Genomic DNA, 17,368 nt, shown 5'->3' on the forward strand with positions numbered 1-17,368 from the left:
AAAGTCGGCAAGTTAAGGGACTTGTATCTAACTAGTTGTGTGGGTGAGCCCTAGTGCTTTAGCCTGACCAATGCATAGTGACCAATCAAGGGACTCGGCTTGACTGGCGCGAGGGTCAGCAAGTCAAGGGACTTGTGTTCGATGAGTTGAGGGTATTTGTTAATGGAAAATTATAGGGTTACTACATTCCTACTATTTATTTACTACTCTTTTTGTATTTGATTTTTTTTTATTTTTTATTTTACTTAATAGTTAAGAAAATGAATATTACTAAGATTATATATTTTTTTAATTTTTTCTTAATGATTAAGGATGTTAAAAAAATACCTAAAAGAAAATGATCATAAAAAAAATAAAATATTATAAGTAGTAAATGGGTTGTAAAAGAGTAGTAACCCTATCACTACCCTTTGTTAATCCAAAGCAGGCCTTAAGTTCATGACGGGCTAGCTCCAAATTCGGATTTATGCAAATAATTAATTACTAGCTAGCTACCTTCAAGGCTTCAAGCATGTATTTGTATTTGTATTTTTCTTTTTAATTTATTCTTAATAAAAAAAATTCCTAGCTTGTCAGAGCTAAAACCCTAGCTAAGAACAACTGATCATCTAGAGCTCCGGTACTCCGTTAGTATTAAGTTCGAATTGCTATGATGTGTACAAAATATATGAAAATCACCAGCCTTTTTATGATTCTTAATAAATATTCATGGAAGAAATTATCAATTTTTGATACCTACATATATGTATGGATCATGTGGCAGCATTGATTTTAAGCAAAGATATCAAACTCTTCACGAGATTCATAGCTAAATTACTTATTCAACAACAAAGGAATTCTACTTTATCTATTATTTAATGGTGCGTGTAACTAATTAATGTATCTATATATGAGAAAAGCTCCCAGCCATATAGGTTTAAAAGCCATTTTCACACCAGCCAATAAAATTGTGACACGTAGGCATCTCATACACATTTCTCCTGCACCCGGCAACACCGGACCGTTCTCTGTTACCAGCACTCTCGCCCTAGTATTTCTTCAATCTTCACTACTATGTTTTTCATCAAATCTTATTTTGGGTTCTATTAAGTTTCTTGTGTTTTCGTGCTTCCTTATAGTCAAATGGTTGTTTTTTTTACGTTTAGTTGAATTTAGAGAATGGAAACTTTAAGATTGAAAATCTGATTTCATCATTCTTTGCAAGTGGCTCGTGCATCAGCCTTCACTTTCAGCATGGTTTATGGAAGCCTTAAGCTTAAGATTATCAAGGTGCTTTCATGAATAAATGCTGCTTGTTACTTCATTTTATCTTGTGTTATCTATGCTCCTCCCTAGTTCGGCCCAATTGGGGATTTCGTTGAGGGCACCTACAGGTTTGGTGCAGGAAGGGAGAGGGAGAGAACAAAAGGGAGAGAGGGAGAGAAAGGAAATAGATGAATACATGTTTGAGAAGGGGAAAGGGAAAGAATGGTCTGGTGTTGCCAGGTGCAAGAGAAATGTGTATAAGATACCTACGTGTCACGATTTCATTGGCTGGTAAGAAAATGGCTTTTAAACCTATCCGGCAATGAGCTTTTCTCATCTATATATATTTATATATATATATGAAAAATTCCATACACCACACCACAATCCCACTTTTTTCTCATTATACATGATGTGGCATATTTATCACTATTAAATGATAATTTATTAGATAATTATTTATCATCTAATGGTGAAATATATGACACATTTTACATAGTGAGATAAAAGTATGATGGTGGTATGGTATATAGCATTGCTTATATATATATATATATTCATATATTTTAGAAATGAAAATGCTACTTTGACACCTCATTTTGAGACTTCCTATATTTTAATTTTTTTTAATAATTAAAAAAATAACTATTAGTGTATCGATATTTTTTTTATATTTTTTAAGAATATTTAAAATTGATAAAAAAAATATGAATAAAAAAATTTTAAAAATAAATAAAAAGATAAATTTATACCTACCTACTCTTTTAGAAATATGTGTGGAAATCGAGCGAGCTCTAAGTACCCGCGGCCTTTCGTGTCATTAATCATGCTAAAAACAGATGCACAAACATGAATATAGAGAAGATCAAGTACCACGCGCGTACTCATAAAAGTTTTTCTTTCATAATTTAGAGAAAAACCCAAATAGTCTTTTTGTGGTGTGGTGGAGGCAAAATCATACATATAACCTATATAAATAATATTTAGAACAAGAGCAATTATATATATATATACTACAAGAAAAAAGAGTATTTATAACAAATTATTTACGATAAGAATGATTTTTTGTGACAAAAACAGACTCATTTTAATAGAAAATAATCATTTTTATAAGAAATAATTAGTCACAAATAAACAGTTTTAATCTTATAGTGATATAATTATATATATATATATATATGTCAATTAGGTGGCCACATGATCTGATGATCTCCCAAGCAGGCCAGCTCTTCGAATTTTAAAATTCCTATACTACTCTCATGACCCGGATCCGAATTGTTTATGAGGTTCAGAACGCCATCAAAATTCCACAAGATTTTTAAAGAATCTTCTTACCTTCCTACCCACTTCATTAAAGTTAGTAGCAGAAGAAGATTCCCTCCCTCCCTCTCTCTCAGGCTCCAGCTTTATCATTCTCTTGGGAGATGGTTTTTTTTTTTTTTTTTTTTTCCTCCCTTTGAACTTTGTGGGTTGTGTTCCCTTAATTTAGAGTCGTAGAATTGGAACTAAGATATTCCCTCCTTAGGGCTAAATATTAATATTCTTTATGGTGAATGTCTCATTTTTTAGATTAAATATTCCCTCTTCTCTCTATGCACTCAATTTTAGAGCAATTATGCTACTTTTGAACCCCAAAAAGAAAGTTGCATAGTGGATTGATACTAAGCCCCATTTGAATATGTCCTCCTGCCCTCTCTCTAGCTCACCGCCCTTCTCCTCATGCATTCCATGGTTAAAGATTATCTTATTGACAGTATATGCTCCTTTCAAAGTCTTTCTTTGTAAGTTAATCATATATATTAGAATCATTTAACTCATTTTATAAGGAAGATAGTAGAATACCTTGGTAAGGACACCCACAAGTACCACTTGACCGTACACGTGTCCAAAATGATCTACAACCTCCTGTTGATGTTGTGGAAGTTTTTCTAGGTTAAGTTTTTTACAATATAAGTAAAGAGGACTGCTATAGAGACAAACAGATTATACAAAAGTAAATTCACAAATTAACGTGATTTCATGAAATTTGTTAGATCTATTTTACAATAAAAGTAACTTTAAATTTGACGTACCAGATCAAGTTACGTCAATTTGTTGGTTTATTTTTGTGTAATTCCTTTCTGGCTGAAGTATTTTTCATGAAAAAAATCATGGCCATAGAATCCATGCACAACTTTTGACCACTTTCTATTGTATATGGGGCTGCCATAGTTTCTATTCCTCAATACCCAAAAGCTAACATGCATCTTTTTATATTATTGTTCTCATGTATTGTGCGTATATGTAATTATAATTGGAAGCCATTTGATTTATGGCGCCTGTATATCACCAGCAGCTTAACTTATGTGCATTGAGAGGAACCAAAATTGCAACTAGACCTTGCAAACAATATTATTGGTGTTGGATAGAACCCTCAATTTCAAAGATTTGAGTAAAAAACAAATATAGGCTCGAAGATAGAAAAAAAGGGAAAAAGATGAAGATAAAAATAAAAATAAAAAACAAAAGGGGAGAGAGAGAATAGTAACAAGAAGAATCATCTTTATGCTGGTGATTTTAAATTCGTACAAAGGTTCTAAAACCAGGTCCTAAGCACATGACCCTCTAGTCTCAGACTCCCTTGATTCCCCTTCTGATCTCAGAGAGCATCTCTCTCATTTTTTTTAGCTTTTCTTTTTAACCTTTGTTCTTTGCAAGAAGTTACCAATATCCCTCTGCTTTATCCCCTGCTTTTTCTTTTCCTCTCTCTCTCTCTCTCACGCACACACACACAAAACACTGCTTTATTCCATTTGAACTCGCCCCTAAAAAGAGGACAATCCTCCTTCGATCCTCCTTGTGTTCACAAACATCGCCCACCTCCCTCTCTCTCTCTCTCTCTCTCTGAAACCCAGAAAGGAAGAAGCCAAACACCAACTTTTGTTCTTGTTTGTTCCCACATACTCTCTTCCTATCTGTGCATGAATATTACTACTACAGTTTTGGTCGAGCAGCGGCAGTACTCTTTCTGTTTTACGTAACTTTCGTAAATTAATGGCGTCGCCTTCGGAACTAAGCCTGGACTGCAAGCCCCACAGCTACTCTATGCTACTCAAATCTTTCGGAGACCAAATTGACCAGACACAGAAGATCGAAGACTTCCTTTCTCGCCTCGAGGAAGAACGCCTCAAGATCGATGCTTTCAAGCGCGAGCTTCCCCTTTGCATGCAACTTCTCACCAATGGTAGCATATATATTTCAGCTTTCTTCTTCGTGCACATTGGCAAGCTTAAAATAGCGTATTCAAGATCTTATATATAGATGTGGAATCATATAACTTAAGAATCAAACTGACTAGAAAAAATGATTTTACTAAATACGATGTAATAACGTTGGATATTCACGTTCTCCACCGTGATGTCTTCATTAGCGCGCTTCCAACGTCCTTTTTTCTTTATCGATCTTTGTTTCATTTTAAGAGAGTCCAAAGTAGCCTGTCATTCAACACATTTTGTAAAGATTTAAAGCAAGCATACGATTTACCAGGCACAAGAACAAGACAAACAGGAAAGAAGAATGAAAATAATAATAATAACATCAAATATATGGAACTTTAGTTATACTGAAAATTGAAATGTTGAAAATTGAATATTTACTGCATGTTGCTTATACGTATGCCATTTTTTAATTTTCAAATTTCTTAACTTGGTTTTATTTTTTTTTTCAGCTGTGGAGGCTCATAGACAGCAGCTACAGGCCTACAGAGGGAACCAAGGTCCGAGGCCAGTTCTTGAAGAATTTATACCCCTCAAACAATCAACATCTGAAAGCTCAGAGAAATCATCGAACAATTCTGATAAGGCAAACTGGATGACATCCGCTCAATTATGGAGCCAAGCAAGTGACGGAACCAAATCTCAATCCGCAATTAATATATCCCCGAAAGAACCCGATATCGGCTTCAGTGTTAGTCCAAAACTAGCTTTCGATGGTAAACAGAGAAATGGAGGAGCATTCCATCCTTTCTCGAAAGAAAGGAACTCGTGCCCGAGTCCCACTTTGCGTGATCTTCCTGATTTGGCTCTTGCCTCTGCTGACCAGAAAGAGTTGGAGGATAAAAAGTGTTTGGAGACAGAAAACGGGATTTCTTGTCCTAGGAGAGATCAGAATATTATAGGTAAGGGTGGTAATGGAGGGGTGGTGGTTGAGCAAGGGAAAGGACCTGGTGGCAATTCATCAGATGGGCAAACAACCGTAACAACCACTGCTCCTAACACTTCTCAGAGTCATAGGAAAGCAAGGAGGTGTTGGTCGCCAGATTTACATCGGAGATTCGTGAATGCTCTTCAGATGCTTGGTGGTTCTCAAGGTAACATGGTCATATATATGATATCATGATTTTAAGATATTAATTGTAAAAAGATATCATGATTTACCCGATATGATATATTTAAATCATGATCATTATCAAACAATCATTGTCATCATGATCAATATCTGAACCATTTTCATTATTTAGTATTGTCATAACAAAATCTTTGACCAATATTTTTTGGGTGGAAACAGTAGCCACCCCAAAACAAATCAGGGAGCTGATGAAGGTTGACGGTTTGACCAATGATGAAGTTAAAAGCCACCTGCAGGTCTCTCTCTCTCTCTCTCTCTCTCTCATGCATAGAAATGCAGGGCGGGCATGAAAGAGCCAAATTTGTACTATTTTAACCTACCCTGACAACGTACCACACTGCATATTAATGCATATTCTGTACAATGGTGTTGTACAGATCAACTGATACATGATATTCATTTCTCCTTTCTCCTTTTGTTCCTAGAAATACAGGCTTCACACTAGACGACCCAGTCCAAGCCCACAAGCATCCGGAGCCCCCGCTCCCCAGCTAGTAGTCCTAGGTGGCATATGGGTCCCACCAGAGTATGCCACGGCCGCAGCAGCTCATACGGGAGCCTCAGCTCTCTATGGAACCCATCCTGGCTCGCATGCGCCCCCACACTACTGTGGCCCAGCAGTTCCACAAGAATTCTATGCTGCACCGCCACCACCACATCCGCCTCACCACCAGTTGCACCACCACGCTCTCCACCATCAAGTCCATGTCTACAAGGCCACGCCACAGACGAACAGCTCGCCAGAATCCGACATCAGAGGGACTAGGGACCGGTCGGAGAGTATTGAAGACGGAAAGTCAGAGAGCAGCAGCTGGAATAAGGGTGAGAGTGGTGAGAATGGAGGGGAGAGAAAAGGGTTCGCTACAATGAGAGAAGATGGTGAGGAAAGCAATGGAAGTGGGATCACTCTCAAGTTTTAAGGCTTATGGTAGAAAGCTTTAGGGTTAGGGCTAGCTTTAGGGTAACTCTTACATGTTTCTATCCCATGTTTATTGTATTGTTGCATGTTAAAAAGATAAGAAAATTCTAAGTGGGAGGGTAAAAAAGGCATAAAGAAAAAGTGAGTGCTTGTTTTGTTATCCTGGTACGTTTTGATATCTTAATCGGAAAATATTGAAGATTGGATTATATAGGGTTTGGCGTTTTCTGGTATTTCTGCCTTTTTCCATAGACAGATTTGCCTTAAGTTTTACAAAAAATGACGGTTGTGACTACACCCAACCTGGCCTATCAGATCTGGTTCCCGAGCATATCAAAACAATAATAATTCTATTTAAAGTTCATTATATCACATATCATTCATGCACAGAATTTTATTTGAAAAATTATTTGAAAATTTAAATCTTACATATCAAATCATGTCATATAAATAGTTTATAATATAAAAGTATTTAAATAACGCATATGCTTCCTTATGCGCTTAGAAATACATGGCCATAGGTTGTGACTAATTTGTTGTGGAGGATAACAAGCCAATCATGGGTTGCTTGGATTTAGATACCCTATACTTCTTGATCGAACTCTAAGATCTAGACGAACTTTAAGGTCTAGAGTGAGAAAAATAAATACATAAAATGAACATAACAACACGATTTATTATTACCCAAATTGTAATGTGACCGACTCAGTATGTCTATTTTTCTTCTAATTTAGATCTTTAGACCAATTCGGTCAAAAACTCTAAAAAAATCTCTATCCGAGAAGGGGGTTCACCCGGGCCCTCTTCCTCTTTCAATTTCCTGTCCGAAATCTGAGTTGCAGAGTTATCGTGCTCTAAGGTTATACGTAAAACATGCAATGAAAGAAGATTATATAAGCTGGATTTAATGGGAACTTAAAAACTCGGATTACAGGGGGAAGAGTCACCGAAAGCATTTACCTGATTTCTTTCCACCCTGTGCCTCTCTCAGCTTTCTAAAAAAACACATAACCAAAGCTTTCATAGCTGCCTTTTCTTTTTATAGTTTAATTTAGACAGCATATTAATTTTGACCATTGCATGTTTAAAGCGTATATGGGGGGGGGGGGCTGGGCATCCACACCAGTTACAGATCTCAAGGTTTTAACTTTAAAGACCTAAAGTGAATATACTCCATTATTCAAAAGAAACATGAGAGAAGTTCGCATTCTTCAGTACTTCAGGTCGCTAACAATAATCTGGCAGTGTTGGCACGGCTTTTGGCCACCCTGTCACAGTCAATTGGTCACTCAGTGATAAAAGGAAACAAAAGAACTCAGCTTTCCCATTAAAATGCAGACAATGTAAAAGAACACAATGTTTGAAAACAAAAAATAGAAAGCTTGATAACAAGGTTAAGTGATAATATGAACATCGTTAAATTGTAAAAGCTACCAAAAGGCAAACCTCATACCGCCATCACCAAAAGCATCACTGACTCTAGCACCCGTAATAAAAGGAATCACACTCAAGAGCTAGAACTTTAACATTACATAATGCATTGCCATTTGTTAGGATCCCATCCCTCAAGTCAACATCATCGCCGATATCAGTTTCAAACATTGGTGTATCAACAAGAGTCTGCAGGTGAAAGTTTTGAGTTAATACTATGTGCGCCACCATAAATCCCCCATCATGACATTACGCATTGCCATCCCTCAAGCCAACATCATCAGCATCAGTTTCCAGCTTTGCTGTATCAACAAGAGCCTGCAGGTGAAAGTTTGAGTTAACTATGTGCCACCATATATTCTCCATTATGACTTCATGATTCTAAATGAACATGCTTTTCTTTTTCAATGACAGATAACAAGGTAGGGGGTTAGGAGGTGAAGATGGCACTCAAGCTCCATTGGAGACTTGAACCTCTGTTTAGACAAATACCACTACACTCACCCTACCTTACCAGGTCAAAAATAACTACAGAAGGACAAGCCTTTTCACTAATTATTATCAATGAGCATATCCTAAGCTGAGCAGTCTAAGAGCATAATGTATGATCTACTATACTAATAACCCACTACCACTAATGAAAGTTGTAATTTACACAATATTGCTCTGCCTATACATGCTGCAGATATTAATTTTATTATAGAAACTTCTTATAAAACGTGTTTATATGCTTAGATCATGCTAGTTCCACATGTAACTGCACATTCAATACATGTCATGCCATGATGGCATAGCAGACATGTCAGAGCCTATAAATGACAAGGGAGTAGAATTTATATCTAGTGTATTTAACAAGATTGCAGTCGACATGCAAAACCACAAACATTTGACTCCAGATTATGTATCATACCCGATGGCATAAAAATAAACAGTGTTATTTGCATGGCCACATACACACAAGACAAACCTGGAGTTCTTGTTCAGAGCTTTTAAGTCGTTCAGAGTAGTCTTTCACTAGCCGAAAACATTTATACATCTGAAGACCATTCACGCGAAGTAACCATTAATTCCAAGCAATATCTAGAGAAGTTTCCTAATAGCCAATTGATAATCAAGGTGATTACCTTGGTTAACTGCATCTGATTGTATGAAGTGTGTTTCTTTGAAGCAATCAACTCATCCTCCAATTTCTGCATTTATTTATAGAGTTTCCAGTGAGCACATATGAAGGGACATTAAAGAACTTGTAGTGATAAGAGGGGGAAAATGGAACAGCACATGAGCTAAATAATGAGTGCTGTGTAATTCAAACAAAAAGTCACCTTAGATTCTATCTGTAAATCCATAATAAGTTTTTGTTTCTCTTCTACCCTCTCCTCCATCTCCGAAATCTGACAAACACAAAGAATCTTAGTTTCTTTTGCCACCAACAATAGTAGGATAAAAAAACTAAAAAAATAGTGGTATGAAGATAATAAATTGAAAGTTGCTAGAGAAACTTGTGCAGGCCTTTAGCCCCACTTGGATGGGGATAGGCACGGCATGTACGTGTCCTTATGTGCAAAGCATGCTTTAAAATTCTTGGTGCACATTTCATAAACCAATTGGATGACAATGTGGGTGACGTGATCATTTGATAGAGATATATTGGTATGAATCTAGATAAATAATAACTAACCTCCTTTCTGAGTTCATCAATCCTTTGAGTTAATCTCTCGAATTCTTCTTTTTCCTGATAATGCCATCAAGAAAAATGTAAGTAAAAAGTTTATCCACGCCTTATTGACATTAACAAGAAAACCTACAAAATAATGAGCTCACCTGATCATCATAATCATCAATCGATTCAGGTGAAATTTCCCTACCATGACTCCCATTAACATCAAAACTGCAGGAGAGAGCTGGGTTAGGGGAAAGAGGAGACTATACTGATGTGAATATACTTCCAATACATAAAACTTTAGAATTTTATCATTAATGTCATCTAAAGAGATTTAGAATCCATTCAACAGATGAATGATACAATAAAGTTAATAGCCATGTAACGTTCATAAGCATGTGATATTAAACGCCAAAAGTTTTCTTATATAAGTAATACACAACTTCCAAAAGTATTCAAGTTTACCATCTAAATATGAAGATACAAACTTTTCTACAATGGAAAATTAAATACAGCCTTCATTATGAATGAGTTCCTAGGATTAAATTAATACTCTTTATCAGGATGCAACAACGTAGTGATCCTGAAAGAATCGGTAAAACCTATTCATCACTGTTTCAAAGCCAAGTTGCAATGCAACCACAGAGGAACAGTGCACACAAAATTTAATAGTACGTGCCTATCAAAGCTATCTAGCTATACCAGCTTTACAATTCCCATTTTTGAGTTTTTAAGCCAAACCAATTGGGAAAAAGGGGGCATCAAAAAAATCTATGAGCCTTAATGATTCCCCCCAAATCATGTTCAGGTCAACAAAACAAAAATTCTAACTGACTAGTACCATTCTCAGAGTCGAGCAAATACTTGAGGGTAACAAGTTTCCACTTACACTTTTTCTTTAGAGATTCTTTCAGGGTGAAACAGAAATCCAAGGTGAGATTCGCACAAAGCCCAATCTCTCTTTCTGTATGGGGAGAGGGTCACTTCAGAAGATGCATGCAACCAGTTGCCTTTTCTTTTCTTCTCTTGATAAGTAATTGTAAATAACAGCTTTGGGCTATGCCTATTGTTCCTTCAATTAATTTTTTTTTTCTTATAAAAAAGTTGTAAATTAAAGATACCGCTGGTCATTCATAAGACATAAATGAAGAATTACATTTGTTTCACCCACAACACTATCACTGTTTTCACTTTGCATCCCAAATTTCCAAAAGTTTCAATTTGCCACCAAACTACCGAAAATTTTCAATTTGTAAAATCGGCTAAAACCTGACCATCAAAATTGTGTCATGTTATATAGCCAATTTCTAGTTCATTTTAACAGCTAGGTCTTAACCGGGGGTATGAATTGAAAAGTATATGTTGTTTACGGTGCAATTGGCAGTTTAGGGTACAAAGTCAAAACTGGAAGTATTTTATAGGCGAAATTAAGGGAGAAAAAGTGTGATTTCCCCAAAAAAAAAATTCATAAATAAATTATATTTTATTGATAATATCAGTGTTAGCAATGTACACAGGGAAAAGTGTAATTTCCTCGAAAATAAAAATATGCTTGGATAGACTAATAAAAAAATACTGACTTTCACGAATAAGAAACAAGTACGGATAAATAATGTAAATTTAACTCAGTACAGATAAAAGTACTGACTTTCAGGAATGATAGTCAACAATCAAAGTAAAAAGGATTTTACCCATTCTGTCTATTTGAATGTTGATCTTTATCATTGTCGACACTTTTATCACGCTCATTGGTCCTGTCCCACTCCCTTTCCAGATCCAAATCACGGTCTCTTTCCCAATCCTCGTCATGGTTCCTGCTATGCTCTTGCCCATTGTCCACCATGTCTCCATCTTCATCTCTATCTCTAGTAAGGAAAGGATCCCTTACTCCATCATGAATACGTGCATGGTCATATCCTCTTTCCCTCTCTCGAACATGATCACGAGATCGATCACGCTCTCTAGACCAATCACTGTTTCGATCCCGATACCGATTCCTCTCCCGATCATAACCTCTTTCTTGATCTCTACCTCTATCCCAGTCGGTGCCCCTCTCAACTTTACGTTGAAAGCTTTCTCTATCAAAGTTCGGTCTTCCACCCCGACTTCGCACTCCATTTACTTTAATAACTCGCCCATCAATAGTCTAATTTAAAGCTTCATAATGTCAAAGGTCTAAAAAGCTCAAACCAACAATAAAAACAAGACTTTGCTCTTTATCATGATTGAAAATAATTCATTTAAAGTAAAGACGAACCCTTAACATCACATACCCTGCCATTCATGTCATTGATGGCATCAACTGCTGATCGAGGATTTGTAAAAGTAACAAAGCCATAGCATTTTCCTCGAGTACTATGGTCATTAATAATCTGTAGGGAAAATCGGTACAATGTATATGGTAATTTATTCTTTGCAATCCAATAATGCGTATCAAAGTGCAAACAAAGTAATCTACATACAAGATTATTCTTAATTGCTAGCAACAAGATTAAAACAGATGGCCTGCATGCAAAGTACAAGATTTGCAATGAATTAGCAGAGAGATCATTCAACATCCCCACATACAAGATTCATATGGAAGCAATCTGTAGAATATTCAGCTGTCTCTGACCCCAACACATACTAACCTGGTATTGGACTTAACCACATTAATTTGCATAGCGCATATCCAAAGATGTAAAAGTATTTCCAACTTCTTGTGCAGATTCAAAACAAGGGAATCAAAATATCATCGCCAAGTATAATCATAAGGCTTACATGTCTCAGTGCAACTTATTTACCCATAGAGGTACTTTGAAAGCTTGCCATGAAGCCACAGAGAGACTTGCATTTCGATTCACTTAGTTCAGTACGAAAGAATTAGTTAATTGGGGAATCTTGTTTTCACTAAAATCTTGTTCCGGAAATTATTACTGTGAAGAGAACTAGTTCAGCATCTTTAATTAGTTAGCTAGGGAATATTGTTTTCATGTAAAATCTTTCTGCGGAAATTATTACCAGAAAATATCCCAAAAAGAAGTAAGAAAAACAAAGCTTGGGAAGACTTGCACAACATAGCACAATCGCTATTCCCACTCAAAACATCGGCCCGAATAAATATACCAACTTTTTGACCGCCAATGTTACTTCTCGCCCAGCAAGCAAAATAACACAGAGCACAGTATTAACCATGAAAGAGAAGCGAAAAAGCCATCAATTAAGCATACAGATAAACACTAACATAAACCCTAAATACCAATTAAAAACGTAGCGACAATCAGAAGAGGAAATAAGACTCATGTTCGTGCAAATGCTAGAGAGAGAGAGATGGAGAGAGAGGAGGGGGGCATGTCGACCTTAACGGCGACGACGGAACCGTACAAATCGAAGACTCTGCGAATGCTCTCCTCGGTGGCGTCGTACGGAAGCCCGCCCACATATATCGAGCTTTCGTCGTCGATCGTCATTTCTATGGCCTAGGCAAATTCCAAGCTAAGATTGAAGGGGAATGTGAAACTTTCGGACCTAGGTTCTACTCATGCCTGTGCCTGATTGATTGATTGTATGCGATAATATCTTATCTTTCTTTAAATAATAATAATAATAATAATAATAATACGATTTTGTTTTTTAATTTTGCAACGAAATCACATACTAAGACACATTCAACCGAATATAATTTATGTTAAATTTAAAACATAAATAAATAATAATAATACTTTTTTAATGAAATAGATTATCATAAAGAGAAATTATATTTACAGTTCTAGAATGTATATGTTCTGCATACTCCATTTAGAAAAATAGACAAATCTAACATATACATGATGAAATCATTTTTTCATAATGAATCATACTTTTAATTAAAGAGAGTGTGCAAGATTTACATATTTTAATTATTCTATTATAAAATAGATTGCAAACTAATTGAAGGAATATTATTGTTCTTCAAACTATCACATTTTTTCAAATTTGTATCCATACTCAAGCTCTCTAATCAAATTTGACAAAACTCTAGGCATGTGAATATTACTTAAATTTTACTAAGTGAAAATTCTATAGTCTCATCTGTTTTTACGGATGAGATGAGATTAGTTAAGATAAAAATTGAAAGTTAAATAAGATATTATTAAAATATATTTTTTTAATATGTAAAAATTTGAAAAAATTATAATAATAAAATGAGATGAGATGAAAAGTTTTATAAAAGTAAACGAGGAAATACATTATTAAAATCTCATGCACCTAAAATCTCTCAGATTCAAATGGGCAAATGAACAAAATGTGCAAGTTGAAAAAAGCTATGATTTATAGTGAAAGTTTGAGAAAGGTTGATAATTTTAAAGATTAGAGGAGTGATACAGTCGTAAACAGTGCGGTAAATAATAAAAGATTTGTGTTCTCAATGCAAATTCATTAAAAAAACAGTCTGTGCAATCTGTGTGTATTTCATTACTCAAGATCTAAAATGTAATTTCTCCATTTTTTTTTCCAATGTAATTTTATTTTACCGATAATATTCTCAATATATCCCATTTGTACAATGAAACTTCCAAAGAAACACAATATGTGGAGCCTATTTTCTAATCTGATCATATAGGTAATACTATAGGGAAAGATGTGTCAAATTCCCAAAGTAAATCCCAAATTATGAAGAACCTTCAATCACAATCTAACCATCAAGATTCTGTCAAATGTCTTGTTTTGTATAGTCTTAGGCTTGGTTTGTTTTCGAAAACCATTACATCTCATCTAATCTTTATAATTTTATCAAATTTAAAAAAAATATAAAAAATAATTCAACTTTTTTAAATCTTAAAAAAAATTATATTAAAAATTATATTCTAACAATATTTTATTCGAATTGAATGTCATCTCATCTCATTTATATAATCAAATGAGGCCTAATAGTCAAATCTTAATCATGGGTACAACTTTCAAAAGAAAAAAAATTGTAGTTTGCGGGTAGAAATCGATGGTTTTAGTATTAATCGGTTCAAGAATAATTTGCTACCTCCTTAATCATATTACAATATTTGGAATGACATTCTTCATTTCAAAAGTGATTTCCAATTTGATATATTTCATTTATATATAGAAGGCAATGCCTTAGCATATAGCATTGCTTCATTCGGTGCAATGGGTAATATGGTAAATTTTTCATCTCTTTATGAATTACCTAAACTCATAATTGGTATCTTTTCTTTGGATCATGCAAGAATCATTTGCTCCTCTTTGTATAAAGTATTTATCTGCCATAAGTGAAGTATAATCAATAAAATTTGGATACCTTCCTTTAAAAGGAAAAAAAAAAGTAATATGAAATGAAAATGGAAAAGCTAGTAGTTTGAAGGTGAAATTTGTTTCTTATCCATAAACAACTTGTTTAGATGATCTGATGAGAGGGGAGAGGGCCTTTCCCAATGTAAAGGCAAAAATTATGGTTTTAAAACTAGCACCCCCGACTCTTCTCATCTCTTGAGTGAGTATATTAAAAGAAAGCAAAATTCTATTCATCATTCATTTTCTTATCATTCTCACATTATCTCATAATGTGATATTAGATGTATTGATATCGTGTTTTGCGGTCTGGGCAACACCACACAACTGGGCATGATCCGGTTCTTGTTGAAATGGAGAATGGGGGGCTCGGAGGCTGTGATAGTTCCGATGCTTAAGTTAGTGATTGGGAAAGAATGAAAGAGAGACATATTCAGTCAAGGCGAATAAGAGCTGAAGTATTCAAGAGTGATAACCCCTTCCTTGGCTATGGGAGGGGGTATTTATACCTGGCTGTAGGGTTGAGCAAAAATTCAAAAACTGACTCCGCCTCCGACTCCACATCGACTCTGCTCCGACTTCGACTTATCGGAGTCGGAGTTGGAGTCATAGTCGAAGTTTTTCTAACCAAAAAAGTCGGAGTCGAAGGTGACGATATACTAACTTCGACTCCGATATTGTACATATTTTATAAAAATATATGTATTTTTTATATATTAATCATATATTTTATATAAATATAACTTATAAAGTTAATTAAATTCAATAATATACTAATATGAGAAAATTATTATAAAATAATGAGAAATTCTATTTGCAGTCCTCAAGTGGGGACTGGATGTGTAGGCACATTATTAAATGAGAGAAAACATCATTTTAGGAGGGATAATTTTATAATTTTAAAAAATTTTAAAGTTAAAATAGCCTAGACTTGCATTGCATTTGGGGACTGCACCTAGCATTGCTCTAAAATAATATGTTTATACTATAATAGAAATAGACTAAATTTACTAATAATAGTTTAGTATATATAAACATTGTACTATTAACTATTACTACCATGCAACACTAATATATAATAACAACTAATGTATAAACACTATATAATAACATGTAATACTAATTATATCATAATTAATGTATAATAACATTTAATACTAATGTGTTGTGTATAAACACAAATATATAAATTTATAATAACATGTAATACTAATATATAATAACTAAAGTATAATAGCATGTATTAGTAATGTCAAACCAAAATTTTAAATGTGCTAAGAAAAAAAGTCGAATAAAAAAACACAAATCCGACTCCGTTTTGACAAGTCGGAGTCAAAATCAGATCGGAGGCTATGTGAATTAGAGTCGGAGTTAGAGGTAGGGCACTCCAACTCCGACATTGTCGGTGCTCAACCCTACCTGGCTAAGTTGGTCCCCGAGGTGGAGATAATGGGTGTGCAGTTCCGTACGAGGGTAGGGTGTCCTGCCACATCCCTACCGCATTACAGACTTGTCAGATCTGATTGCGACTGTCACTGACACCTCATGAGAAACTTCGTGGCATGCCGAGCCCTGGGATGCATTAAATGTGATGTGGCTCCCCGCCCTAGCGTGCCCACATATATCTCATTAATGCGACGCGGTCCTGGTCAGGCACGTCCACCTCTCTAACCTATCTGGACTCCAGGACTCAGGGACAGGAGATGTCCCTGAGTGTCGGTCAATAATGGTGTCAGACTGTCTTGCCTTCAATCCTATTGTTAGCGTGCTTTGCCCGCTTGCTCCCTTTCTTGGGTTGATTGGGCTCAGCACGGGCCTTGTCCTCGGGCAATGCAGCCCCGGCCTTCTCCCCTGGATGCCATCCTGGGAATTACTTCTCTCACAAAATGATAAGTTCACAAGTGAAATATAATAAATAGTTTCCAATCATCTAATACCACATCATGAGATGATGAGAGGATGATGATAATTTAGATTATGAGTATAATTATTCAAAAGGAAAATGCTAAGTTACCCTTTGAGCTTGCCCCTCTCATGGTGAATAATTCATTTTTTTTAATCATCCAGTTACAGTAATATAGATTATTATTTAGTAAGAATTTATTCATCGTCCAATTGCAGTATTTTGCAAATGATCATCTTGATTACAAGTTTGGATGGACCTGAACTAACATCAATGGCTGCCATGTTAACGTAAGTAATTTTAATTTTTAAATCTACAAACAATTTATGCATCCCTTCGCCTTCGGGGACTCATTTCTACGCGGCTCAGTCACTAACTCTGGCCTACAGCTATAGCATTAGCGTTTCTCCTACATTGTCCAAAGAGAAGTGCAAAAGAAGAAATATCGATCTTCAGGGAATTAACGTTTCTACCTTCTTTCTTTAAGCCCTAAGCTTTTAGCAAAACATATAATATGGATCGGCTACCATGTTTGATGATCTTTGCCATCGCTCCCACAAGA

General features: G+C 35.4%; 2 protein-coding genes across 3 annotated transcripts; one reads left to right on the forward strand and one right to left on the reverse strand.

Moving 5' to 3' along the window:
• The first annotated feature begins 4,074 nt into the window (after positions 1–4,074).
• Positions 4,075–6,759, forward strand: LOC109003270 (myb family transcription factor EFM-like). Of its 2 annotated transcripts, none has more exons than XM_018981385.2 (4): positions 4,075–4,468; positions 4,952–5,593; positions 5,791–5,867; positions 6,057–6,759. In XM_018981385.2, the coding sequence occupies exons 1-4, from the start codon at positions 4,279–4,281 to the stop codon at positions 6,549–6,551; spliced, it is 1,404 nt and encodes a 467-aa protein (XP_018836930.1). In that variant the 5' UTR covers positions 4,075–4,278; the 3' UTR covers positions 6,552–6,759. The 2 variants fall into 2 exon arrangements, with proteins under 2 accessions (XP_018836930.1, XP_018836998.1); XM_018981453.2 differs by having other exon boundaries at positions 5,794–5,867.
• A 1,087-nt stretch (positions 6,760–7,846) lies between these two features.
• On the reverse strand, positions 7,847–13,187 carry LOC109003409 (RNA-binding protein 25). The gene is made up of 9 exons (XM_018981548.2): positions 12,980–13,187; positions 11,915–12,013; positions 11,333–11,787; positions 9,803–9,869; positions 9,660–9,713; positions 9,304–9,372; positions 9,106–9,171; positions 8,949–9,017; positions 7,847–8,299 (listed from the first exon to the last, which is right to left on the reverse strand). The coding sequence occupies exons 1-9, from the start codon at positions 13,088–13,090 to the stop codon at positions 8,231–8,233; spliced, it is 1,059 nt and encodes a 352-aa protein (XP_018837093.1). The 5' UTR covers positions 13,091–13,187; the 3' UTR covers positions 7,847–8,230.
• Positions 13,188–17,368: the final 4,181 nt, after the last annotated feature.

The sequence above is a fragment of the Juglans regia genome, chromosome 1, assembly GCF_001411555.2.
Source record: "Juglans regia cultivar Chandler chromosome 1, Walnut 2.0, whole genome shotgun sequence".
NCBI classification, from domain to species: Eukaryota; Viridiplantae; Streptophyta; class Magnoliopsida; order Fagales; family Juglandaceae; genus Juglans; species Juglans regia.